The sequence below is a fragment of the Drosophila pseudoobscura genome, chromosome X, assembly GCF_009870125.1.
Source record: "Drosophila pseudoobscura strain MV-25-SWS-2005 chromosome X, UCI_Dpse_MV25, whole genome shotgun sequence".
NCBI lineage: Eukaryota > Metazoa > Arthropoda > Insecta > Diptera > Drosophilidae > Drosophila > Drosophila pseudoobscura.
The window spans coordinates 35,466,725-35,493,996 of NC_046683.1; the positions used below are offsets into that span (position 1 = coordinate 35,466,725).

Consider the following 27,272-nt stretch of genomic DNA (forward strand, 5'->3'; position numbering starts at 1 on the left):
ATAATGAGATAATAAGCCCCCCCGGGACTGTCCCTTCAGGGGATGGTGTTGTGGTCAGGTTTTTTTTTGTGGAGGCTTATGCCTTCAGATAAAGATCATATGATAGTTCTTAGTGACTTCAACTTGCCAGGCACTGTTTGGTCTTCGGTAAACGAGTCTACTAATCTAGTGCCCATGCTTGACCTGTCCCTGTCTCAAGTCAACCATGTGAAAAATTCCTTAGGTCGATTGCTTGATATGTCCTTTGTATCTGATCTGACCTTAGTGTTGTTAGGCCGAGCCCTTCCGCTCACTATACCTGAAGATGCCTACCATCCTACTTTCGAAGTGTCTCTAGATATATTACTAACTGTATTGGATCGGTCGAGTAGGCTACCTGAACGTGTCCGCTGCTTTCGTAAATCCGAGTATGCGAAGCTTAATGACATCATTAGGGATTTTGATTGGTCCGCTTTGTACTTGTGCTCTGATTTCACAAAAGGTACAAACATTTTTTACAATGCTGTCGGCACATTTTTTGATTCTTGTGCCCCGCTATCTTGTCCGATTAGATCTGCAAAGCCCCCTTGGCTTACCAAAGAATTATCCAGTCTAAAAAACTTAAAATCAAGACTTTATAAAAAATTTCAAGAAGTCGCTTCTCACTCTCGCTATGTAACTGGTCGGTCAAACTTTTCAATTCTTAATGCTCAATGCTATAATAACTACCTATCTCGATGCAGGATACGTTTTTCTCAGGACCCTAAGCACTACCCTACTGCTTCGTAAACAGTAAGCGTCCGCACACCCATCCTCGCTATCATTTCGTAATACGTCGGCAAATAATGATCAGGCAATTGCCGATCTTTTTGCCCAATTTTTCCAAACGACCTATTCTGAGGGCTGGCAAAACCCCTCTTGCTGAACCCTACACGAGGGTGCCGGCTGGGCAATGGACACTGCATTATCCCGGGCGAGGGTAATGCACTGTCGCTTGCCCTGTCCGGGGTAACTCAGTCTCTAGCTAAGGCAATGTTCCATCGTCTTCCCGATCTAAAGTCGGGGAAACTGAAACAAGGCCATGGCTAGGGGTGCCTGGCGGCCAGGCATAAAACGCTATGGGGTGGTCCCCCCGAAAAACTTCGGGCCAAAGATGGAAGTTGAAAAGGAGCAAACACAGGTTGGGATGTCAACCCAAACGTCGCACAGTGGCGAATTCCGCCGTTTCAGCTTGGTAAATTAATAACTTTAGAACAAATAAAGATATCTTCATGAAACAGACTGCATTTGAAAGAAAAAGCTTTGAAAATTTAATCTGCTTAAGTAAATTATGCTACAGTGTCTAAAAGCTTCACAATAATGGGTTAAAGTTGAACTTTGTTGCCGGTGCATATTTTCCTATGTAAAATGCTCTATTTTATTTATTTTCAACTTAACCCAATTTAAAACAAGAAAACTATTTTTTTTACTTTGAAAATGGTTGGTTTTTTATTTCTGTAAATTAATACTCTACTTCCTCTTTAGTGGGAGGAATATCTAATAAACTTATAGTTTCTAAAGCATAACTGCTTGCCAATTTAATTTGTGATCTCACATATCTAATGGATGAAATATATGGATCTGAAAAGGCTGCCAACATGTTTTCTGCTTAATTCGTGGTGTCTTGCACGTATTCATATTACTGTATTTTTTGTAAACTTTGTTTCTCTGGCTTGTTCAGACATCTCTCCAAATGGTAGGCTGTGCTGTTCAATTTAAATTTGATAATCAGGCAGGCTCCGTTTTTCATTTACTTTTGCGGATTACGTTTTCAGCCAAAGCGTTTCGTTTTCGTTTTAAGGTGTTCCATTTTTCACATATTTTTTTTTATCGATATGTTACATTTTGAAGTCCGAATTAAATTGGGCGGGAAACAGCTGTGCTCACCCAGATTTTCTGTTGAGCGCATGTTACAAGCACAGTCTGAGCTGTTACATGCACATTTGTGCTGTTATACGCAAAAATTTATTAATTGCCAACGTTCCGATAACCAAATCGGAATGCGTCAGCTGCTTACACCAAAACGAAATTTGTTGTTGCTGTGGCCAATTTTTTCCGAGTCAAATTTTAGGTTGGGTTAAAATAAAATTATTTATAAAGAAAGCACAAGTTAAATTACCCTGATATAGGTATCAAGTTTATGTTAATGCATCAATAAGTCATCTATTTTTTTCCTTTTGCAATTAAGGTTCGTTTTGTTGTATAAAAAGCCGTTTACTTTTCATTTCGTCAACGAAAATGTTTTCGTTTTGAAAACGAAGAAATCTTGCGGAATGGGAAAAAGAGAGCCCCAATTTATGTGATTTCAAAAGTAAATCGGAAAACTTTTGTGAAAGTGAAAAACGGAGCCTGGCTGAATGTGTAAGAATTTTATGAAGCGTGGGAGTTAGCTTCATTTCAGGATATTTTTCCAGTAACAGCTCTGCAGTCTTCGAGGCATATTCACCAAGCTTGCGGGTATTTATGTTTTCTTTGCTGCGTAAAATATTCAAAATGACACCCAATCTTTTGATAATATCAATATCCACCCCAGTTATTTCTGCAGTAATTTCGTTTTTCTCTAAGAGTGTCCGAGATGAGTTGCCATCGTTTGTGTTTCCAAATCCGTGTTTAGGGCAGTCCACCCTTAGTAATAGTTTGTCTACAAATTTTTCTTGAATAATTTTGTTCCTAGTCTTTTGTCTTTCCTTGTCAAAAGATTCTCCCCCTCGCGGAATGGTATATGAAAGTTTTAAAATGAACTACATCCATCCAGGTAAAGGTAGAAATACTTGCCTGCCTATTCATTCATAACCAACAACATAATAAAGGTAGCGCGAAATGGAAAGTTATTCTAATATTGCAAATTATTCTAATCCGAAATTTTTTTATATGTACATACATGTTTTTTGAACAATTTATTACCTACGTCTAAAAGCTCTTTCTGCGCTTTGTAGCCGTTTGTCTTCTATATCGATTTACCTGTTACAGCCTCGCACGAAAAATGGTCAAAATAAGATTTTGTATGGGATTTAAGAGCTGTGATAACCGTTTTTACGAATTTTTTGAAAGTTTGATTTTTAAAAGCTCTGCGTGTATTTATTGTATCGAAAGCGCTAAAAAAAAATCTGCGACTTTTGCCACCTCTTTTCGTCAAAACCTCAAAGTAGCTGCCCAACATAATGTGATCTGATTTGAACGGCAGTCTTACTTCAAACCAAAAAGTTCAACGCTGACTCAGCTGTAGACGGACTACAGTTTCATTTGCTCCTACTGACTCAAATAATAATCCGATCTGATCCATTTTCAGCAATCTGCTAAACATTGTCATTCCCTATGATGCTGAGTAGTTTTCTTGTATCTTTAAAATCTTGGATGTCAAAGGATTTCGTCCTTTTTGGGGGCGGAAATGGGCGTGAAGCAAACTTGATGCAGTGTGATATCACAGGAGCGTACACACAAAATTGGGTTGCTCTAGCTCTCTATGTCTCTGAGAACTAGGTGTGAAACAAGACGAACGGCCAAAGATTTATTGGTTATTGCAGTATCTGTCTATCTGTGTTACCCGACGATTCTCTTCGCACATGGGCAGAAGCCAATCAAGATTTAATGCCATAGAAAATTGTATATTTTAAAGCAAACTGTTCACAAATTCCTCTGTTGACATAACTATATTTTTGATACATTAAACATATTAAGTGTGTTATTAAATTTTATTTTTATTGCAGATAATGTTAAACTTGTATACATAGATTCCCACCAAAAATGTTTATATCTTTTATATAAATACATACATATGCAATATTTATATACAATTTTTCATTTGTATGATATTAAATGATTTCTCCCATGTCCATTAATTCAATATTTTTTAATCTTTATGTTAGTCATGATCAATTTTTGTTGTTGTTATTTTCCCATTGAACAAAATCATATAACGTAAGTAAATTTTTAACAAAAATATGAGTGTGTCTACCTTCATAGTTCACACCGCTCCGTTTTAGTGATCTCATTCAGTTTTTTCATAATGCAAAATATAATTGTTTTAAACTTAAAAAAAAAAATAATAATAATTTTAAAGACAAAATTGCTGAATGATTCTCAGGTTCCGATTGTGTATTGAAGCTACAAACAGTTCTTGAATTTTGAGCCTTTCCCTTGCTAAAAATCGGTTATGGGTAATTCACCTAATGAACTGTTTTCGGTGGAAGGTGTGGAAAGTGAAATGTTACTTCCAGCAATTTGATCTTCTTTGAAGTTGTGATCATCTACCGCACTGATCTTTTTAGCATATATCTCCGTTTCCGATGTAACATTTTTAGACTGGCGATCCCGCAAGACATCTTTTTGTTCGCTTAATACATTAACTGATTGAGCAACAACAGTTCCATCATTGTTAATAATATTTTCATCGTCCTCGTCATCTTCATAGTTAGTAGGCTCCTCTCCCGTACGTAACAGCTTGCCAACAAGCTCATATTTCTCTAAAAATAAAACGATAATCTTAAAAGTTGACAATCGAATTTGTTCCGTTATTACCTTTAAACTGCATTTCCCATTCTCGCACTGAGTCCATTTCTACTGCACTCAGGTCGCTTAAGTCATCAAAGTCATCTTTATCATTCGAAACCACGCTAAATGTTGCCAAATTTCGTGAAGCGTCTCTTCCAGCGAACGTAGCATAGGGTCCTCCTGAAATTAGAAACCCCCAACTTTTCGTTAACAGAAATTTTGAAAAACCTTCTTTAATTAAGAGAGAAAAACTTGACTGACTTGTTTACGTTATAAATTACAGAAGACCAAGGCGCAACAGTTCCCAAACACACAAAAATTAAAACCACATTATGTTAGGTTTGTAGGGCTTCTCGACCGATGCCGAGGTCACTAGGGGGCAGAGCTGCCCATTGCCCAAGGTGTCCCCAGACTAAGCAGGGTACATGAGTAGTATGACCCCAAATCTGTCCAGGTTCCGGTAGAATATATATAAAACGAGGGGGAACGTTGTGAGTTGCTGCGGACACCGCAACTCTACGGTTATACCCGATACTAAGTCAGTATGGCTCTCCTCCGGCAGACGCCGCTAATATTTAACGACACGACAAAGAGTGCGTGCGAGAGAGACAGAAAATCAGTCTGAGCGTGACGTCGGGCGCTGCGTAGCCACTGCAAATTGATTTGTTCCTTTTGGCTACAAAAATTATCTGATCTGATCCAGATTCAGCAACCGGATAGATATGGTCATTCTCTATGATTCTGCGTTTTTAGTTTTCTCAAAGCTGCAATATTGTGGATGCAACAGATTTTCGTCCTTTGTGGGGGCGGATGGGGGTGGGGCGAAATTCTGAGATATACGTTTTATAGTGACATCTTAAAGGAGTGTGTGTACCAAATTTGGTTACTCTAGCCTTAATAGTCTCTGAGATTTGTGGTTGCCTCAGATTTTCGTCCTTTGCGGGGGCGGAAGGGGGTGTGGCGAAATTTGGACAGGAAACGGTCAAGGTCCGATATCACAGGAGTGTGGATACCAAATTTGGTTGCTCTGGCTTTTATAGGTTCTGAGATCCTTGAACTCATATTTTGCAATTGGCAAAACCGACCGTGAAACCTGTGTGTTAGAGTGAGACAGAGCGAGAAAGAGTGAAATTGTTTTCGTGATTCTGGCTGTAATAATTATACGATCTGGTTCAGATTTTGCACTCTAGAAGATATAGTCATCTTCTACGATTCTGCGTTTTTAGTTTTCTCGTATCTTTAAAATTGTGGATGCCACAGATTTTCGCCCTTTGTGGGGGCAGAAGTGGGCGGGGCAAAGTTTTGAAATATTTTTGGAGCAGTGACATATCACAGAAGTCTGGATCCAAAACATCGTTGCTCTATCTCTTATAGTCTTTGAGCATTAGGCGCTGAAGGGGACGGACAGACGGACAGACGGACAGACGGACGGACGGACAGACGGACAGACAGACAGGGCTCAATCGACTCGGCTATTGATGCTGATCAAGAATATATATACTTTATGGGGTCGGAAACGATTCCTTCTGGACGTTACACACATCCACTTTCACCACAAATCTAATATACCCCAATACTCATTTTGAGTATCGGGTATAAAAATATATATAAAAATATCCCTCAGAGTATCTAACTGGTTGAAAAAAATGTTGGTACTTCCAGATTTTTTTTAAATGGTTGGATTTACATAACCTTTTTATACCCGATACTCAAAATGAGTATTGGGGTATATTAGATTTGTGGTAAAAGTGGATGTGTGTAACGTCCAGAAGGAATCGTTTCCGACCCCATAAAGTATATATATTCTTGATCAGCATCAATAGCCGAGTCGATTGAGCCCTGTCTGTCTGTCCGTCTGTCCGTCCGTCCGTCTGTCCGTCTGTCCGTCTGTCCGTCCCCTTCAGCGCCTAATGCTCAAAGACTATAAGAGCTAGAGCAACGATGTTTTGGATCCAGACTTCTGTGATATGTCACTGCTCCAAAAATATTTCAAAACTTTGCCCCGCCCACTTCTGCCCCCACAAAGGGCGAAAATCTGTGGCATCCACAATTTTAAAGATACGAGAAAACTAAAAACGCAGAATCGTAGAAGATGACTATATCTTCTAGAGTGCAAAATCTGAACCAGATCGTATAATTATTACAGCCAGAATCACGAAAACAATTTCACTCTTTCTCGCTCTGTCTCACTCTAACACACAGGTTTCACGGTCGGTTTTGCCAATTGCAAAATATGAGTTCAAGGATCTCAGAACCTATAAAAGCCAGAGCAACCAAATTTGGTATCCACACTCCTGTGATATCGGACCTTGACCGTTTCCTGTTCAAATTTCGCCACACCCCCTTCCGCCCCCGCAAAGGACGAAAATCTGAGGCAACCACAAATCTCAGAGACTATTAAGGCTAGAGTAACCAAATTTGGTACACACACTCCTTTAAGATGTCACTATAAAACGTATATCTCAGAATTTCGCCCCACCCCCATCCGCCCCCACAAAGGACGAAAATCTGTTGCATCCACAATATTGCAGATTTGAGAAAACTAAAAACGCAGAATCATAGATAATGACCATATCTATTAGATTGCTGAATCTGGATCAGATCAGATCATTTTTATAGCCAAAAGGAACAAATCAATTTGCAGTGGCTACGCAGCGCCCGACGTCACGCTCAGACTGATTTTCTGTCTCTCTCGCACGCACTCTTTGTCGTGTCGTTTAATATTAGCGGCGTCTGCCGGAGGAGACCCATACTGACTTAGTATCGGGTATAACCGTAGAGTTGCGGTGTCCGCAGCAACTCACAACGTTCCCCCTCGTTTTTATTAGATTCTTAAGTACTTTAGGAAAATGGCTATATGTGCACTGCTTTGAATGACGTTTTTTTTCAACAGGTATTTTCTTGATTTATTTTATATTTTTATTTGATTAGCTGTTAATAAGTAAAAAACAAAAAGGCATAAACAAATTACATATCATTTTTTTTAATAAAAAAAAATATTTTTATATTTTTGACATAGAAAATGGCTATAACAGCAAATATATTTTGTATGGAAAAAAATGTTTGGGAAAATTAACTCTCTTAATAATGATGTTGAACTTATGCTCCTGAAGTTTATTCAGCCTACTGGGTATTGAGCCCGCCAAGTTTTGAAGAGTTAATAACTCTATCCTGTTCCATTCTGCAACGATCGCTTGTCTTAATTCCTTTAAGGTTTCGTACTGCGTTGCACAGGCATAAGCTTTTGCTGCAAAAAAGCCGCACAGATCCGCAATTGGATTTAAGTCTGGACTCATTGAAGCCCACTTAATCAACGGTTTATTATGGGTCTCAAATTGAGGCCCGGGAAGCATGAATTAGCGCATTATCCTGCTGAAATGTCCATTGATCACCATAGAAACGCTAAGCAAATGAAAAAGGTTTACTATCTACCAATTCTAGTTATGCTTTAGCATTCATCCGGCTGGATATAAAACACATTGGAGACTTTCCTTTAGCACTAAAGGCAGCCCATATCATAAGCGATTTATCACCATGGTTTGGCTTGTAGCAAGTTGCCCGTGTATGACGCGGGTCTCACCAATATTTATGATGGACATCTGAGCCGTCTAAATTACATTTTTTTTCATCACTTAAAATTCAATTTTCTAATTCGTGGTGCCAGAACTCATGTTTTCAAAAAGGCCATGCGCGCATCATTATAACATTTAGTTAAGCGGACTTTGCCAACTTTGTTTTGATATGTGAGATTAAAATTTTCTTTCAAAATTTGGCTCACACGTTGCCTGGGGATTGTTAACCCGAGTTCTGCCTTGATTTTTTTTAGCTCATTACATATTCAGTTGCAAACTGCCGCAAGTGCGGTTGTGTCAATTTTATTATGGTTGACACTGGGCCAAGTCGACGATTTACGCGGTAACCCTCCGGATCTATAAAGAGTTTTAACATAGTATTTCGATGTCAATTCATTAGCGAAGCTATTCGACCAGTTTTTATGCCAGCTAATTTCATTCTCTTGAGCCTTCCCCGTTCTTTACAAATTCTTTACCATGTGGCATTTTTAACTAAAAAGCAATTATTTTTTTTAATTTGTATTGGTTTGAAACATTAATGAGTGCTTACGTACTAAATCAGTCCGCTTGTCAGTTTTACTGATTTTACTGCACATATACATATGTATCTGTTTTCTACGTAGAGCTCGACTTTGATCTCTTATCTAAGCTAATGGTACCACAAATGTGGTTCAAAGAACACGATTTGTAGTAACTGAGCACTGAGATAATGAGAGATAAGAACTGCATAGTCAAACCAAACAAGCATCTATTACTTTTTAAGAAAAATTAAAAATAATTTTTGCACATATAGCCATTTTACTAAGGTACAAAAAAAATGTACATTGAAATGAGATAAAATTTATTTTAGTTACTGATCCTTTCTGGGAAAATCCATAACCTTAAAGTGACTACCTTAGAAATAACTATTAGTAAACTAAAATGAAAATTTTCTTTTTAATTGCATAATTTGGAAAAAATATTGTTTTCTTACTACATAACCTCCTACAAGCAGATCACAATTAAATATCAATTTTTCGGCCCTCAAACAACTGCTTTGTCCCTTTGGATACGTGGATACGTATTCAGTCGTCCTTCAAGTATGCTTTGCTATGTGTATTAATACATCATCCATAAGACTTATGTACATCTGAGAAGTCATTCGAAATGATACAAGCCTTCCAGGCGATCTTCCGCGGTGCCCAAATGCAGTCTATACTATATACTATAAGCAGGCCGCCTCCGAAATTGAGCGTATACCAAGACTTTCGTTCACGGCGTAAATCTAGCCAGTAAATAAGTTTTCCGTCAAGACCCACCAAGCTGATTATTTTGTCACTGAAAGTTACGTTTTTTCAATCAATTGTACGAATATCACATTCTGCAAATAACATACGAGCCGTTTTATGCCTTGGCAGAAGCATAGGTTACCATGCTTAATATTAATATTAATTAATAATTATTAATGAGCTCAAAATAAATATAAACATATTTGCTGATGTTTTCATTATATATTTATAAAATAAAAAATGTATTTTCATATTTTTTGTTTTCAATTTTCGTATGTCGTTGGCTGGCAAAAACCTTCTAGCTGAACCCTCCACGAGGGTGTCGGCTGGGCAATGGACACTGCATTATCCCGGGCGAGGATAATGCACTGTCGCTTGCCGTGCCCGAGGTAATACAGTGTCTAGCTAGGGCTATGTTCCATCGTCTTCCCGATCTAAAGTCGGGGGAACTGAACCAAGGCCATGGCTAGAGGTGCCTGGCGGCCAGGCATAAAACGCTAGGGGGTGGTCCCCCCGAAAAACATTAATGGACCTTCGAGCCAAATATGGAGGCTGATAAGGAGCAAGCACGGGTTGGGATGTCAACCCAACAATGACTGCTACCACCGGCGGGAACGGGGAGGAGCATTCCTCTCTGCGTGTCGCCAGCGTGTGTTGGCCACCAATAGGCAACGCTCGATCGAGAGTGCTGCCAAAAACACTCCGGCGAGCAAGCGGCAACGCGGGCGCAAGGTCGCCACCCCCCAGCCGAAGACGAGGAAGCCGAGACAGAAGGCCATGAGCGAGGTGTCCAAGAGACATCTCATTGTGGCCCTGATCGACCGCAGCGACGAGAACGGGAAGATGACGGCGGCGCAGTGGAAGTTAGTCCAAGCGCAGCTCGTCGAGACACTATTCTCGCGAATAGAGGAGGACCCCAGCGCTCCCATGCCCACGTTCGATGGAGCGGGATGGCTGAACGGGGTCAAAATCCTCAAATGTAATGACGACCCAACGCGGCAGTGGCTGGTGCAGAAGGTGCCCCTACTGGAAGCTCTGTGGGAGGGGGCCAAGCTGGAGGTGGTAGACAGGGAGCTGATCCCGTCCATACCAAAGGCGAAGGTACTCTTCCCTATTGATGTCCAGGGGTAGCGAGCACTGAAGCTGCTGCAGAGGCAAAATCTGGACGTGCCAACGGCTGACTGGAAGGTTCTGCACGCCGGTAGCCCACTACCTAACGAGGGGGCCAGCACGTGATCCTCCAGATCAGCAAGGAGGTGGAGGACATCTTGTATCCCAAGTTCGGGAAGATGGCGTGGGGCGTAGGTAGCGTATACCTACGGCTGAAAAAGCGCCACCCCAAGGACAAAGATGCGCACACCCTCCAGGCAGGCGAGGCCGAGAAGGACCTAGGTCTGGAGACCATAGTGGAGGCCGCCCAGGGTCTTGCGCTGGACGAGTCGGAGGAGGAGGAGGACGGTGACCTGACAATCATAGTCAACCCGTCGTGCGAGGTTGAGTTAGCCACCCATGACACTAAGGGTGCTGCAACTCAATCTTCATAAAAGCAAGGTAGCGTCGGCAGAGCTCCTCATTGCCATGGAGCAAGGGCCCCCCAACATAGCTTTAGTCCAGGAGCCGTGGATTGCGTCAGGTAACTCTGTGGCCGGACTAAAGTCCTCAAATTACAGCCTTCTCTACGCAACGTCGGTAAGCAGGAACAGAACCGCCGTACTCGTACGGAAGGGAATCCATGCTCATCTTATGTCTCATTACAGCACGGATGACCTGACAGTGGTGATGCTGGAGAGCGAGGAAAAGCGCCTAATGCCAGGCCCGCCCCCCCGGAAGAACTTAGGAGTCTGGTAACAGAAGCCGGCTCCAAAAATCTCCAACTCCTCATCGGAGCAGACGCCAACGGCCATCACAATGTGTGGGGAAGCCCCGACATAAACTATAGAGGTGAGTCACTCCTAGACTTTATCTTATCCACTAACTTAGACGTAGCAAACGTGGGGGAGGAACACACCTTCGTGGGTCCCACCTCGTCAAACGTGCTAGACCTAACTCTTGTCACGGGAAAGAGTACTACGGTATCTGACTGGAGAGTCCTCGAAAGACCATCCTTCTCAAACCATAAGTACATTCAGTTCAAGTGCGAATTCAAACACTCTTCGAAGATATCAGTCTATAGAAACCGCCGGAACACAAACTGGGCAAAGTTTAAAAAGACAGGTACTTCGAAGCTCGCAAATCCGGGCTCAATGAAATCCGCTGAGGATATAGAGAAGTCCCTAAAGACCCTATCCAACGAGTTACTGAACGCCTACCATGCATCGTGCAAACCCTCGAGAACGAAAAGGAGATCCAAGCCACTCTGGTGGAACCGAGATCTCTCTCTCCAAATGAACAACCTCAAGGAATTCTTCAAGATCACCAAACAAGCGAACGAATTGATTGTCAATGAGGAATATAAAATCCTACTTAGGAGCTAAAAGAAGGAAATACGTAAGGCACAAAGGAACTCGTGGAGAAACTTCTGCTCCGACATCGAGAAAGTGCCCGAAGCCGCTAGGCTCCGGAAGCTGCTTTCAAAGCAGCCCACAGTACAGAGCCAACTAAAATGTGGTGTTTTGGTGTAATTTTTTTGGTGAATTGGTCAGCTGTTATTTCGTTAGGATTGATAAAATGATACCAGTTCGATGTTTGTTAAAATTTTGTAGGGTTGCCTTTGTATCATGTTTACTTTGAAATATTTATTAATGCCTGATATATTGTTATTGTGTGTGTACTTAAAGGGCATTGTTGATTTAATAAGATTTAATTAGTTGTATTGCTTTGTATGTTATATATGTAGCTATTGATTCGGCAGAGTTAATCGAATAACAATTTTTTAATAGGCCCATTTTTGAAGTGTTTCCTTCCGTTAGGACTACGAATGATGTGGTATTTATGGTTTTAGACCGTAAACAACCAACCGTAAGCATAAGAAGAGCTTCGCTCAAGGGCGTACCCAGGGGGAGAAAGTGCATGCTTATTAGTAGAAAAAAATTTGAATTTAATTTTCGTTGCATAAAAAAAAACAAATATTTTTTCTTAATTGATTTGATATGATTTTGCGAATCAATACATATAACATTAACGCTCCCCTTCGCAAAATCTTGGGTACGCCTTCTGCTTCGCCCGTTTCTTAATCCAGTCTTTTTGGAATCCAAACATGAATCAGAGCAAAATCTCGATCGTTCACTTGTGCATATTTTTTGTTTTTTCGGTCGTTGCTTCCTTGCTTTGCCGGCGCATACATTCCGCATATAAATGTGCCGGTGCACTTCATCTTCGCTTTCGCGTTTTTCGCTGCAGCCGGCTCGAAAAATTCTGCTGGTTCAGATAGTTTAGCGAAAAATAAAACAAACAAATTTAAAATAAAACTTAGATAAAATGAGAGACGACAAGTATCGGGTCCGCCTCGGATGGCACACCATCGAATGGCTGATCCAACTTCTAGCCGGGTTGAATTATTGAGCCTCCAGAAAAAGGCCATCTTCGACGACTTTCTCGTTTCTTAAATGAACGGTGAAAGGTCACGCAGCTTGGATGAAAACTTAAAAGGATTGTTCTACGTTTCGAATGAATCAAAGTGAATCCCAAACCATATTGTACATACATGCCACAACAGCACCTGGCCAAGTTCAGCGAAGCCTAAACAGCTTGGACAAGCTTCTATACCATGTTCAAACCTGCCATTGGAGGCTTTCGTTGGAGATGACAGAGGCTAACTACAACCACTAACCCTACAGTATATAAATGTAACAGTTCTTACTACGAGAGCCGATCACACGTCGAGCTCCCAGAACGAGCTCCCAGGGACTTCGGCTCTGGCGTCCGGTACCGACGCGACATCATGAGCCAAACGCAGAGACAACAATCTTTGCATGTGTTAGTACACACGCAATATGTTTTGACAAAAATATGTGATTATTTGTTTTATTGATTTATTGTTCCGTTGTGCCACCAGCATATTTTAATATATGGTTGCACATGCATTTTCACGTACTTTGCGTGTATGTTTAGTGTTGCTGGCCGCTAGAACTGAAATTTAAGTTTAGTTCTTATTTTGGGTTTTTTGATGAACTGACCTAACGTCACAAAATTAATGAAGAATGGGCAGGGGGTGGGGGTATGGTACAATAGGGCGCGGGAAATAAAATAAATCTGTTATTTGTTTGATGTATACTACAAAATATAAAATATTACAGTAATATAATTACACATTTATATCCTTATTTGAACAAGGTTGATTATAAATTATATAAATATTATGTAAACGCCGTCGGTTCTTAACTTCTTTGTTTATTAAAACTAAAATAATAATGTATCTAAATATACGATGTTAAGCTATTAAGCGTTTTTAATAACTGTTGCAATTTGAAGTTAATGAAAGTCGAGAGGCTGTTTATAATTCACAATTTATTTGCATATGTAAACCAACTTATCGCGTATGTACATAAGGGGATGATTGGGCGAACGATTGATGCGAGGATGTTAATGTAATAGCTGCGACGATTAGCTCAAGACTGCCCAGCCTGACGGGCCCATCTGCCGGGCCCTATGCAGCAAGCTTAGACGCGACCGAGAGCGTATGATAGCCAGAGAGCGTTAGAGCTGCTCGGGGACGCTGTTAAGTCGAGTTCGAGAGATTGCGATATAAAGAGACGAAATAATTCCGCTGCATGCGCACATGCGGTAGCAAATGTTGACGGCGCGCTTTGTGATTCCAGACGACGTCTTCAGCACAGCAACTCGGGAAACGCCATCTCGTCCAGGCAAAAGCTCGACCACTCTCGCCAGTGGCCACTTCATGGGAGGAAGATTCTCATCCTTGACAAAACTGCTAAACTAGACTTCGCAGTGCGCCACTGCGCAGTGTACTCCTCCTTCCACCGGGACCAAAAGAGCTGCTGCATGTACGAAACGCCCTGCCAGCCGTCCAGGCGATCGAAGTTTAGCTGCGTGACATCAGGCTCAGCGAACGAAGCAGGAGGGCCACCATTCAAGAAATGCACTGGAGTTAGAACATCTAGATCGGCAGAGCTCTATGAAATTGAAACTAAAGGTCTTCAATTAATCACTGCCGTGATGTGGCACAACAGCGTCCGCAGCTCGTCAAATCCAAGAACCGAGTTGCCTATCGCACGGTAGAAGTGGTACTTGGCCGTCTTCACTGCAGCCTCCCATAGACCACCAAAATGAGGGGAGCGCGTAGGAATGAAATGTCAGTCTATAGCCTCGACCAAGCACAAATCCAGCAGCGCCTTCTGATGGTCATCGCTGAGGACCAGGCGCTTTAATTCCATCAGCTCATTCTTAGGGCCGACAAAATTGGTTACGTTGTCTGACCAAATTTGCCGCGGCTTTCGTCTAGTACATATGAAGCGCTTTAGTCCATGTAGAAAAGCAACTGTGGATAAGTCCTTTATAAGCTCCAGATGAACAGCCTTGGTAGCGAAACAAATGAAGACGCAGACGTAGCACTTGATTGGAGCCTTATTGCGTGCCTCCGGTTTGTAGAAAAACGGCCTACAGAAGTCCACGCCTGTGATCTCAAAGGCGCCATGGAAGATCCGCCATAATATGCTCCAATACCCTGGGCTTCAGTCGAAAGCATCTTACGCACTTGTTTACTGCCTTGTTTACCGTCTTCCTCCCCCCAATAGGCCAATATTGGGATCGAATTAGTCCAAGCAAAGCTCGAGGACCAGCGTGCAGATTCCGCTCATGAAAATGGGAGATTATTGCAAGAGTCAGTGGATGGCTGCTGGGCAAGATGATTGGATGACGGCCATCAAAATCCAACGAAGAGTTTTTCAGTCGACCATCTACCCTGAGAAGTCGAAACTGATCCATGAATGGCGATAACGATGGGATTGAGCTCGATGAGGAGACTGCTCCCCTTGCCCGCAGTGACATCATGTCCTCCCATAGCTGAGTACGCTGGACTAGTCGTAGCAATACCTGGGTTTCATGTTCAATGTCTGAGACAGTGAGTCCGGGGCGCCGAATTCGGTTGCACAACTTGTGAATGTATCCAAAAACGCGTTGCAAAGAAGCAAATGAATTCGCATACTTGGAATCAGCAATAATGTCCATGTAGGGCGATTTGACCAGAAGATCCTTCCGATGAAGTTCAAGGGCTGGCTTATCAGGTAGCTCAGTGGATGGCCAGTCATCTGAGGAGCCGCAAAGAAATGGACTGCGGTATCTTCAGGGCTACCAAAATGAAGGAGGGTATGGTGTCTACCCCCGCAGGTACGACAGTTGCTCGAGGTGCACTGAAGTAATCGATGCCCTGTTCTGAGACAATTTATACACAACGAAAGTCGCTTGGCTTCTTTATGGCGATTTGTGGGGGACAGCGCTTTAAACTTCTGACAGTGCTGGACCTCGTGAGCACCAGCGTGCTACGGTTTGGTTCGTTGTAACCAATGTGGACCTAGAATTATTATGTTTTCTACTTCTGCCCACCTGATTGCTCAACGCATAGCTTGCCATAGAAAAGTCCATCGTCTCCAATGATCTGCATCGCTGCTCCAAGAACGAGGCCATAGATTCCCACGACGGAATTAAGTTGGCGAATGCGGGGTCGTTGAATCGTTCCTCCCACTTCTCTTGGCTCGCTGGATCCAGTTTTCGGAGAAGCTCCTGCACGATGATGCATCCTGCGATCTGCTCAGTGGTGCCGAAACCCTGGAGCGCGCGCATATGTGAATTGAACTTGTTTGAAAGCTCCCGAAGCATGACCACTGACCCAGGTTCCACAGCCTGAAGCGCCAAGATCTCATTGATGTGTGCCTGAAAAACCAATCGCCGATTATTGAATCTGTTTTCCAACAAATCTAATGCCACAGCATAATTGCCATCTGAGATTTCCAGCGACCAGTCTCCAATGCCGAATCGCGCAGACAGGAACGCAAATTCTGGAGCTTTTCTATGTTTGTTAAGTCCGGATGGCTGTCGATGATGGTGGCGAACATTGAATAAAAGTCCGTCCAGTTCGCATACCCGCCGCTAAACGTCGGCAATTGTATAGGAGGCAGGGATGGTACTTGTCTACGGTGAGGTAGAAATTGCGAGCTGCCAAAATCAACCGTAGTGTTTCCTCCAGTCAAGGTAGAATGAAACGGCATGCGGCCGCTACTTTTAGCCATTTCCCTCATAATCGCCGCCTTAAGCGAGCTTGCAAGTGACTCAAAAATGTCACACAAACCACTGTGAATTTCGCTTCGATCCAATTCCTCAAGCTCGCCGTGAAACGTCTCAAATTTGCCGATCAACTTCTCGACTTGCTCTTGCTTTACCACGAGCATGTAGTAGTCACAGTTCAACGACTCATTCTGCCAAGCGGTAGCTAACCTTTTCATTTTCTCGCATAATTCCGTTGACTTAAGCTTCAAAAAAGACACCCTGTTTTGCTCACTGGTCATTGGAATTTCGTTAGCAGCATTAATTTCCATGGTAGCGGCAGCGTTAGCAGAACGACCAACGTCTCTAGCGGGAAGATGTTCGCAAAGAGTAACACGAGCAATAGACGACAAGTACCGAGCCCAGCAAGCGAACAGCTATGTACGAACTGTATATACAAGGCGACCGGTGTAAGAAACGTTTCCTGCGGGAAGATGACCGAAAAGAGAAGCGCAAGCCAACAGCTTTGTACGTGCACTACCGAATATGCCGGGGAGGCCCGTGTATATATGTATGGATAACTTATGTGGTCGATGACACTGGTTGAGATGGCAATTAGTTTAGATCTTTGAATTCTATATTAGTTTGTGATTGCACTGATGGATTATTTATTGCACAATCACGTCGGGGTCACCAAATGTTAAGCTATTAAGCGTTTTTAATAACTGTTGCAATTTGAAGTTAATGAAAGTCGAGAGGCTTATGTAAACCAACTTATCGCGTATGTACATAAGGGGATGATTGGGTGAACGATTGATGCGAGGATGTTAATCTAATAGCTGCGACGATTAGCTAAAGACTGGCCATGCAAGGGCTGACGGGCCAATCTGCCGGGCCCTATGCAGCAAGCTTAGACGCGAGCGAGAGCGTATGATAGCCCGAGAGCGTTAGAGCTGCTCGGGGACGCTGTTAAGCCGAGTCCGAGAGATTGCGACATAAGGAGACGAAAGAATTCCGCTGCATGCGCATATGCGGTAGCAAATGATCATTGCAGTGGGGGCATTGGAAACGACAACACCAAAATTCATTTCCTTTGGGCCGCACCACTGGCAATAATTTAAAATATTTAAGCTGCTTGACCCGATGTTGACGCCCCTTAATAGAATATAGGATTAAATTACTTTATAAAGGTTAACAATTTGAAGATTTGAATTAATATTTAAATAGTACTAAAATTGTAAATTAATTTGAAGTTGGCGCGTTACATTATGTACATATAAAGAAGCGCAATCGATAGTATCAATAGTATCGAGCCAAAACGATCTGAATTATGATCACTAGATTTAAGAGATATATACGAAATAAAACGAACGAGCAAGGAACTACATCGAGCGGATTAAGGAAGGTCTTAATTGTGTAGACGGATTCCACTGGAAAATTGTTGGAGGGACTTAGCTCGTACATTTGGCGCCCGAGCAGGGACCTTTGGAGAAGGTTCAATTACCGGATGGAGTTCACGACTGGAACTCAATAAATATTTCACCCTGAGTCTGGCTGACGGCGAGTGCGACAGCGGCTTCGGTATCGAATTGTGAGTGTGAACTGCTTTGAGCATCTAATATTTCTTGCAGGCATGTTTAGTTCCAATTCGATGTGTGTGAATAATCTTAAAACAATACAATTGTGTTAGTGTCAAGTGGTCGCGGCTTTGAGACTTCTGCGCTTTAATTGTTCTGTAAGCGGGGTCTCGTGTAGAAAGCAGATTACAATTACAGTTAGCTTGAGCGCTTAGGTATCTGCATACACACGTACAGCCTATTGCGTGCACTGCTGTACGTTGAAGCAAGGCACATACATACTTGCATATATATGCAGTTACAAGCCGGCACTTAAAGAACAGTAATTGCTATTTGACATTGATTTAACTTTGTAGTCGTTTCTTCTTTGCCTGCCGGTTCGTTGGGGCGCAAGTACACATTTTGGTACAGTGGCGCACAGTGGTTAATTGTTGATCAATTATTGAATTGGGCAGTGTAGTGAGAATTTAAAGTTAGCCGATTATTGAATAGAGTGGCTAAACTTGGTACCGGGTTACTTACTCATGCCAATATTGAGTATTTTTTATTGTTAAATTGTCACGGGTAAAACCGGTGTAAATAGTCAGTGCAAATGGCACCTAGAAAGGGTAAAGATGCGGAGGTGCTCACTTCTCGAACGGCGTTAATGAATTCCTTTGTCCGTAACAAGGTCTATATCGAAAAAAATAGCGACTCCATGACGGCTGCGGAGCTGGAAGCCAGGTTAAGTCTAATTGAGACAAACTTTAATCAGTTCTGCAACATTCAGGCTAAAATTGAACACGATAGCGAGGACGCCAGCGAATATGAAAGCCGCTATGAAGCTGAGGAGGTTTATTGCGAATTAAAGGCCAAGTTACTAAGCTGTCTTGGACATAGGGGACGGCGGCAGTCCAATGTAGGTGATCTTCTAAATAGCACACAGGTGTCTCGTTCATCGAGACTTCCCAAGCTAAAGCTGCCTGAGTTCGCTGGAAAGTTTACGGAATGGACCAGCTGGTACAACACCTTTGCTACTCTAATAGAATCAGACTCTGAATTGGATGAGTTGTCTAAATTTATTCATTTGAGATCAGCGTTAGGAGCTGGACCGTTAAGTGCGATTGAGGGTTTGGAATTAACAGGGCCTAATTATCGCAAGGCACTACGATTATTGAAAGATCGCTATGAAAATAAGGCAATTATTCTGCAATCACAAGTACAGGAGCTATTCAACTTAAGGCGGCTAAAGAGACCCGACTCAGAGGGACTGAGAGTGCTGGTAGACAATGTAAATGCCCAATTAGTAGCACTCGAGTCGTTAAGCGACGATAAGGAGATTCTGGATGCAGTAATTTTCCATCTGATTCGCACAAAGCTTGATGAAGATACAATGGATAGGTGGAAAGTTGAGTGGGATTGCCAAAAGTTACCGTCGTGGTCATTGTTATCGCAGTTTCTGATAAACAGAGGAGTCAATATGGCAAATAGGGAAGTTGGGCGAGGCAATGGAGCCCGACCCAGTGGTAAAGGTGAGATGAAAAATGCGACCTTAGCTGCAACAATAGGCAGCAATGGCTGCTACGTTTGTCCTGGGACCCATGGATTGAAAGGGTGTCAAAGGTTTAACGAACTATCACCAGTACAACGTTACCATGAGGCGAAGAAGCATTCGCTGTGCCTGATTTGTTTTAGCAAGCGACATACAACTAGAAACTGTAATGGTCCGCGTTGTAGGATTTGCAGCAAGCCGCATCATGAACTTCTGCATCGAGAGATACCTATTGTTGCCAAGGAGCCGGGGCTCAAAGGGCAGGAGTTGCAACAGCCAAAGTCACTGCATAGCTCCCTATTGTCTTGATCATCCACCAACTTTCTTGCGACCGCTGTAGTTCACATCAAAGCTATAGACGGAGGATATCGCAATTACAGGTGCGTGTTAGATTCCGGTAGTCAATTAAATTTTCTGACGGCTAGGATAGTCTCGGCCCTGGGCCTAAAAATGCGCGACTCAGTCATACAACTCAGTGGAATTGGAAATGCAACATCTCAAGTTATGGGAGAGGTGCAAGCGACTTTTAAATCTAGAGTCACCAGATATATGGCTACCGAGGACTTCTGTGTGCTGAAGGAAATAACTCAGTATAACCCAACAAGCTCAGGAATTTGTTCGGAGTGGGTTCCACCCAAGGGAGTTACGCTGGCCGACCCTACATTTCAGTCCGGGGAAGATATTGACATGCTAGTTGGAGTCACATTCTTTTTCAAGCTAATTGTAGCAGGGCAAATTAAACTAGGAGCACACCTTCCAAGGCTTCAAAAGTCTCTGTTAGGCTGGGTCGTCGTAGGTGAATTCACGAAATCTTCTGAAGTTGCACTGTTAGCAACTGACATTGAACGAAAGGGGTCGAAAAATGATCAGCTGCAAGAGCTCGTACAAAGGTTTTGGAAGTGTGAAGAAGTCCCTGAAACAGTAGATAAGTTCACTGAGGAAGAAAAACAGTGCGAAGATTGTTTTGTGACGCATGTTAAGCAGGAGGCCTCAGGACATTTAGTGGTAGCTCTGCCCTTTAAGAATCCTAAAGTTGAGTTAGGCGAAACTTATCAAATCGCATTTACCAGGTTCTTGAATTTAGAGAAGAGGTTAAATCGTAGCCAAGCGCTGAAGGAACAATATGTTCAATTTATTGAAGAATATCGCCAGTTAGGGCATTTAACGGCAATAGAGCCCGCCGGACAAGAAAAGGTCGAATACTTCATGCCACATCATACGGTTATTTGCCCAGAGAGTTTGACGACCAAGTTACGAGTCGTATTTGATGCCTCATGTAGATCTAGCAACGGCAGGTTACTGAACGACGCAACCTTGGTTGGTCCAACGTTGCAGCCAGATCTGTTCGAGACTTTGACCAGGTTCCGTTTCTATAGATACGCCCTTACGGCCGACATAAAGAAAATGTACCGTCAAATATTGGTTGCGGAACCACATAGAAACTATCAATGCATTCTATGGCGATGCAACGTTTCGGATCCTATCCAGGTGCTACGCCTAAACACGGTCACTTATGGAACAAATTCGGCGCCGTTCCTGGCAGTACGTTGCCTCTATTACTTGGTCGATAGGTACGCGGAAAAATTTCCGTTAGCTAGAGAGGCAGTAAAGCGAAGTTTCTATATGGATGATATGCTGTGTGGAGCCGAATCAAAAGAGGAACTGACAAAGTTGAAAGAACAAGTGACCGAATTATTAGGGCTAGGAAAGTTCGAGCTGCACAAATGGCGCAGCAATTATCAAGGAATGGACAACAACACCAGCGTAGAGCCCCTGATGCTAAAAACAGAGGACGCAGCTAAAACTTTGGGGATATATTGGTCAAGTCTAGAGGACAAATTCCAATTTTGCTTTAACATAAAGGTCTCCGCAATCGCCACGAAGCGATCAGTGCTGTCCGAATTGGCTCAGGTGTTTGATCCGTTAGGGTTCTTGAGTCCCTTGCTGATCTTGGGCAAGATCTTTGTTCAGGAACTTTGGCTTCTAAAGCAGGATTGGGACGAGGAGTTACCAGCAAGCTACGCAACTCAATGGCTTCGATATAGAGAAGAACTGAAACTAATTGACAAAATTTCAATTCCGCGATCCTCAATTCCAATTACGGCCGACCCATGCACTTTGCAACTGTTTGGTTTCTCTGATGCATCCAACAGAGCTTACGGCGGCGTAATTTATGCTCGTGTTAGGGATGAAGGGGGAGGAATTTCGGTGCGACTGGTAACGGCCAAGTCCAAAGTAGCCCCAGTTAGGGTAACATCATTGCCACGCTTACAGTTACAAGGGGCATTGTTAGTGGCCAAGCTAATGGCAAAGGTATGAGCCTGTCTTCACATAGCAGTAGAGAAGGTTAACTATTTCACGGACTCCACAATTGTGTTAAATTGGCTGTCGTCACATGCTAGTCGATGGACCACCTTCGTTGCCAATAGGGTGGCTCAAATACAAGAGCTCACACATGTACAGGATTGGTTCAAGGTCGACACCAAATCAAACCCTGCAGATATTGTATCTAGGGGATTATTGGTAACCGAATTGAGCAAGTCAACGATGTGGTGGAACGGTCCAGAATTTTTAATGGACGCAGCAGATGACTGGACCAAATTTAATTGGAGTGAGGAAATACAAACAGTTCCAGAGGAGAGGAAATGTAAGTTCTCGCTGACAGTTGGAAAGGTAGAAAGTAATGAGTAGTTAGATGTCGTGGGGAGATGCAAATTTGCAAATGATTTCCTCAAATTGCAGCGAGTTTTTAGCTATATTTTTCGCTGGCGTAGAATATCGTTGAGATCAAACTCAAATGAAACAGGCAACCTTACTGCAGCTGAAATGGAGGGCGGATTGCGCTATATTGTGTATAATGTGCAGCAGTTGAGCTTGCATGAGGAATTCATTAAGCTTAAAGAGGGAAAGGTGATCAAATCAGCGAGAATTCAGAGTTTAAGCACGTTTTTACAAGAAGAAGAGGGAATAGCTATTATTCGAGTCGGCGGAAAGTTGTCCAATGCCGAATTGCCATTTGACACAAGGCATCCCATCTTAATGCCGAGCAACCATAAAGTGGTAGAGGCGCTTGTTGAACTCACACATCGAAAGAATTTACATGCCGGGGCACAATCGCTATGTGCCTTTTTGCGACAGAGATATTGGGTAATCAATTGCAGGAAACTTGCCCGCAGGGTGATCCGTGGTTGCATACCATGCTTTCGTCGTCGGCCGCTCGCTGCAACACAGCTGATGGGAGCGCTGCCAGCTAACCGAGTGCGAGGCAATATCTACCCCTTCGAGCGCGCTGGACTGGACTTTGCTGGACCAATATGGATGCACTTTCACATGCGAGGAAAACGCCCAGTAAAGGTGTATCTGTGCATATTTGTATGCTTTGCAACAAAGGCCTGCCATATAGAGATCGTGTCGGACTTAAGCTCAAATGCGTTCATCGCGGCGTTAAAACGGTTCTTTGCAAGACGTGGATTGAGTTCTGACCTATATTGCGACAACGCCACCAATTTTGTAGGTCACGAGAGCTCAACAGAGCTTTCGACTCGCCAAGTCAGAAGCTCATTGACGACGAATGCAGCCAGCGAGGAGTCAGGTTTCACTTCATCCCCCCACGCTCCCCTCACTTTGGAGGATTATGGGAGAGCGCCGTGAAGGTGGCCAAACAGCTGCTTGTGAAATGCACCAACAGCACAGCACTAAACTACGAAGATCTTGTGACTGCCATCACACAAGTAGAAGCGGTGATGAATTCTAGACCTCTGCATCCCTTGTCATCGGACCCGAATGACTTCGAGGCGCTAACTCCCGGTCATTTCTTGGTTGGCCGACCCCTGAACGCGTTAGTAGAACTAGTAGACGACGCACTGTTGAAACTGTCCATGAGCAACCATTGGAAACGCATTCTAATGGTACACCACATGTTCTGGCACCGCTGGTCGGCGGAATATTTGACGTTGCTGCAGAAGCGGACAAAGTGGAGCACTGTAGCCAACAACATTCAACTTGGTACACTGGTCCTTATTGCGGAAGACAACGCTCCGCCCGGACAATGGCCGCTGGGAAGAGTTGCAGAGTTACACCCAGGAGCTGATGGTGCAGTTCGGGTTGTAACACTCAGGACCAAGACTGGATTATTTAAGCGCAACGTACATAAGCTCTGCCCGCTGCCTACAGATGCCGATGAACTTAATGTTGGAAGGAGCTTCCAAGGTGGGGAGAATGTTGACGCCCCTTAATAGAATATAGGATTAAATTACTTTATAAAGGTTAACAATTTGAAGATTTGAATTAATATGTAAAGAGTACGAAAATTGTGAATTAATTTGAAGATGGCGCGTTACATTATGTACATATAAAGAAGCGCAATCGATAGTATCAATAGTATCGAGCCAAAACGATCTGAATTATGATCACTAGATTTAAGAGATATATACGAAATAAAACGAACGAGCAAGGAACTACATCGAGCGGATTAAGGAAGGTCTTAATTGTGTAGACGGATTCCACTGGAAAAGTGTTGGAGGGACTTAGCTCGTACACCCGACATACGATATAAGAAAAAAATGTATATACTAAAATAAATATGCATACATATAAATGAAATTGGTTTTACATATATTTTTTGAATCAATTGTCAATCCGACTGGAATGTGCGAAACAAAAATTTAGATGCCAGTCGCACCTAAAATACTATCATGGAAAATTATTATAATATGAAGTCAATTATGAAACATCTTAGGTACCGACATATGTACATAAATATATCAGTTTATTACATTCGTATATTGCATGAGGGTATTCAAAATTACTGTTGTCTTGGTGGCAAGTTTCTTAAAAAAGTGTTATTAGCACGCAAGTGTAATTATACCCGATACTCAAAATGAGTATTGGGGTATATTAGATTTGTGGTGAAAGTGGATGTGTGTAACGTCCAGAAGGAATCGTTTCCGACCCCATAAAGTATATATATTCTTGATCAGCATCAATAGCCGAGTCGATTGAGCCATGTCTGTCTGTCCGTCTGTCCGTCCGTCCGTCTGTCCGTCCCCTTCAGCGCCTAATGCTCAAAGACTATAAGAGCTAGAGCAACGATGTTTTGGATCCAGACTTCTGTGATATGTCACTGCTACAAAAATTTTTCAAAACTTTGCCCCGCCCACTTCCGCCCCCACAAAGGGCGAAAATCTGTGGCATCCACAATTTTAAAGATACGAGAAAACTAAAAACGCAGAATCGTAGAAGATGACTATATCTTACAGAGTGCAAAATCTGAACCAGATCGTATAATTATTATAGCCAGAATCACGAAAACAATTTCACTCTTTCTCGCTCTGTCTCACTCTAACACACAGGTTTCATGGTCGGTTTTGCCAATTGCAAAATATGAGTTCAAGGATCTCAGAACCCATAAGAGCTAGAGCAACCAAATTTGGTATCCACACTCCTGTGATATCGGACCTAGACCGTTTTGTGTCAAAATTTCGCCGCACCCCCTTCCGCCCCCGCAAAGGACGAAAATCTGGGGCAACCACAAATCTCAGAGACTATTCAGGCTAGAGTAACCAAATTTGGTATCCGCACTTCTGTTAGATCTCACTATAAAACGTATATCTCAAAATTTCGCGCCACCCCCATCCGCCCCCACAAAGGACGAAAATCTGTTGCATCCACAATATTGCAGCTTTGAGAAAACTAAAAACGCAGAATCATAGATAATGACCATATCTATTAGATTGCTGAATCTGGATCAGATCAGATCATTTTTATAGCCAAAAGGAACAAATCAATTTGCAGTGGCTACGCAGCGCCCGACGTCACGCTCAGACTGATTTTCTGTCTCTCTCGCACGCACTCTTTGTCGTGTCGTTTAATATTAGCGGCGTCTGCCGGAGAAGAGCCATACTGACTTAGTATCGGGTATAACTGTAGAGTTGCGGTGTCCGCAGCAACTCACAACGTTCCCCCTCGTTTTTTTTTAATTTGGACGTTGACATGCAATGACTGCATCTTTCAAGAGGCGATGCAGTTACTGCACCGTCAAGTGGCCCGTGTGACACCAGCAGAAGGCTGTTACGCGCGGATCCCAGGCAAAACGCAGGCCTCCTCCGGCCCAACCGACCGAGGGGGGCTGCCGCATGACGCGCGGTGCGTAGCCGAACCAAACGCGAACATGCAAGAAAGATAGCTATTAGACTAACATTCGAGGAAAATTAGCACTAAACTTCCTAAGAAACTAAGCATGCAATCAAAATACAAATACCACTACAGTTACTAATCAATGGAAAGGTGTGTAAGGATTAATAATTTAATAAGAGGAAGAGAATTAGTGGTGGATATAATATGGTAGAGGAATAATTCGATCTACAAAGTGGAAGGAACAACGGTATAAAATTTCTAGTGAGTCTAATAGGAATCGTGAAGTTTATGCGGCCCAACATATCAGGGCATTTTTCTACGGTTAACTAAGGATGGGAGGTTTACTAATAGCAGTCTACTAGAGTAAGATCGGAGTCTCACACCTTCATCCCAGTTAAGACCCCTCAGAGCAAAGAGTAAAAAGTTTTTCTGTACTGATTCTATACGGTCCTATACGGTGTACTTTGGACTGAGGGCACCATACGCAGGAGCAGGGTCGTCAAATTCCATTGCCCACCTCTTTATAAACCCAAGCACGCCCATGGCCTTATTTACCATGGTAGAAATGTGTTCAGAGAACTTTAACTTGGGGTATAACATAACACCCAGATCATCCACCATGGTAATTCTCTCAAGAGAATCACCAAATAGGGAGCCAACAAGGGGCTAGAACGATGATATGTCATAACTTTGCACTTCGAGGCATTAAGGTGTAACAAGTTTGCGCAACATCATGACTGAAAGTTGTTGAGATCGGATTGCAAGCGAGAATGAAATGAAATGTCCTTATACTGGAAACAGAGTTTAACATCATCCGCATACATATGTATGTAAGTACTCGAGAGTATCTTAATACCGAAGACAAGTCATTAATAAAGAGTGTGAAGAGTAAGGGGCCTAGATGGCTGCCCTGCGGTACTGCCAAAGAAACCATTACTGGTGAAGAGCGGGAGTTTTTGAAGAGGACTCTTTGAGACCTGGAACAAAGATAGATAGAAATACATCTCAGGAGGTTGGGCGAAAACCCTAAAAGGTCAAGTTTATGTGCTAAAATGGAATGCTTTACAGAGTCGAATGCTTTACTGAAGTCGGTGTAAATAACATCCGTCTGTAAGTTACCTTGAAAGCCTTTAATAATGAAAGAGGTAAACTCTAACGATTCCTTCCAGATTGGGGGGAAGCAAGAGGAATCAATGGACAGGGTGAATAGTTTAAGCAAAGGTCCACACAGAGCCTCGGCGCAGTACCTGAGTACACAACCTGGAACCCCGTCTGGACCCGGTGAAAACACCGGCTTAACTAGTCGAAGATCATGAAGTAGGGAATATTCATTTAACAAGGGACTGAAAATGCCGTTCGACCTCGGTAAACCGTATGGGTACGGATGACCAGAGTACCTTTACTCAGAAGAGGTGGTTTGGAAAAACTGGGCAAAAAGATCGGCAATTGCCTGATCATTATTTGCCGACGTATTACAAAATGAATCCGAGGATGGGTGTGCGGGCGTTCTACGCTTACTGTT

At 42.9% G+C, this 27,272-nt stretch overlaps 1 protein-coding gene and 1 long non-coding RNA gene across 6 annotated transcripts in view; one reads left to right on the forward strand and one right to left on the reverse strand.

Moving 5' to 3' along the window:
• The first annotated feature begins 2,306 nt into the window (after positions 1 to 2,306).
• On the forward strand, positions 2,307 to 4,061 carry LOC117184946 (uncharacterized). The gene is made up of 2 exons (XR_004470423.1): positions 2,307 to 2,475; positions 3,308 to 4,061. It is a non-coding gene; the product is annotated as an uncharacterized lncRNA (long non-coding RNA).
• The window catches only part of MSBP (membrane steroid binding protein), a 41,970-nt gene continuing 18,639 nt past the window's right edge, over positions 3,942 to 27,272 (reverse strand). For all 5 annotated transcript variants that reach the window (XM_033384199.1, XM_033384198.1, XM_033384195.1 and 2 more), the window contains exons 3-4: positions 4,537 to 4,689; positions 3,942 to 4,481 (exon numbers count right to left, since the gene is read on the reverse strand). In XM_033384199.1, coding sequence (XP_033240090.1) covers positions 4,159 to 4,481; positions 4,537 to 4,689 — 476 coding nt within the window. In that variant the 3' untranslated portion in view covers positions 3,942 to 4,158. The remainder of the gene's footprint in view (positions 4,482 to 4,536; positions 4,690 to 27,272) is intronic.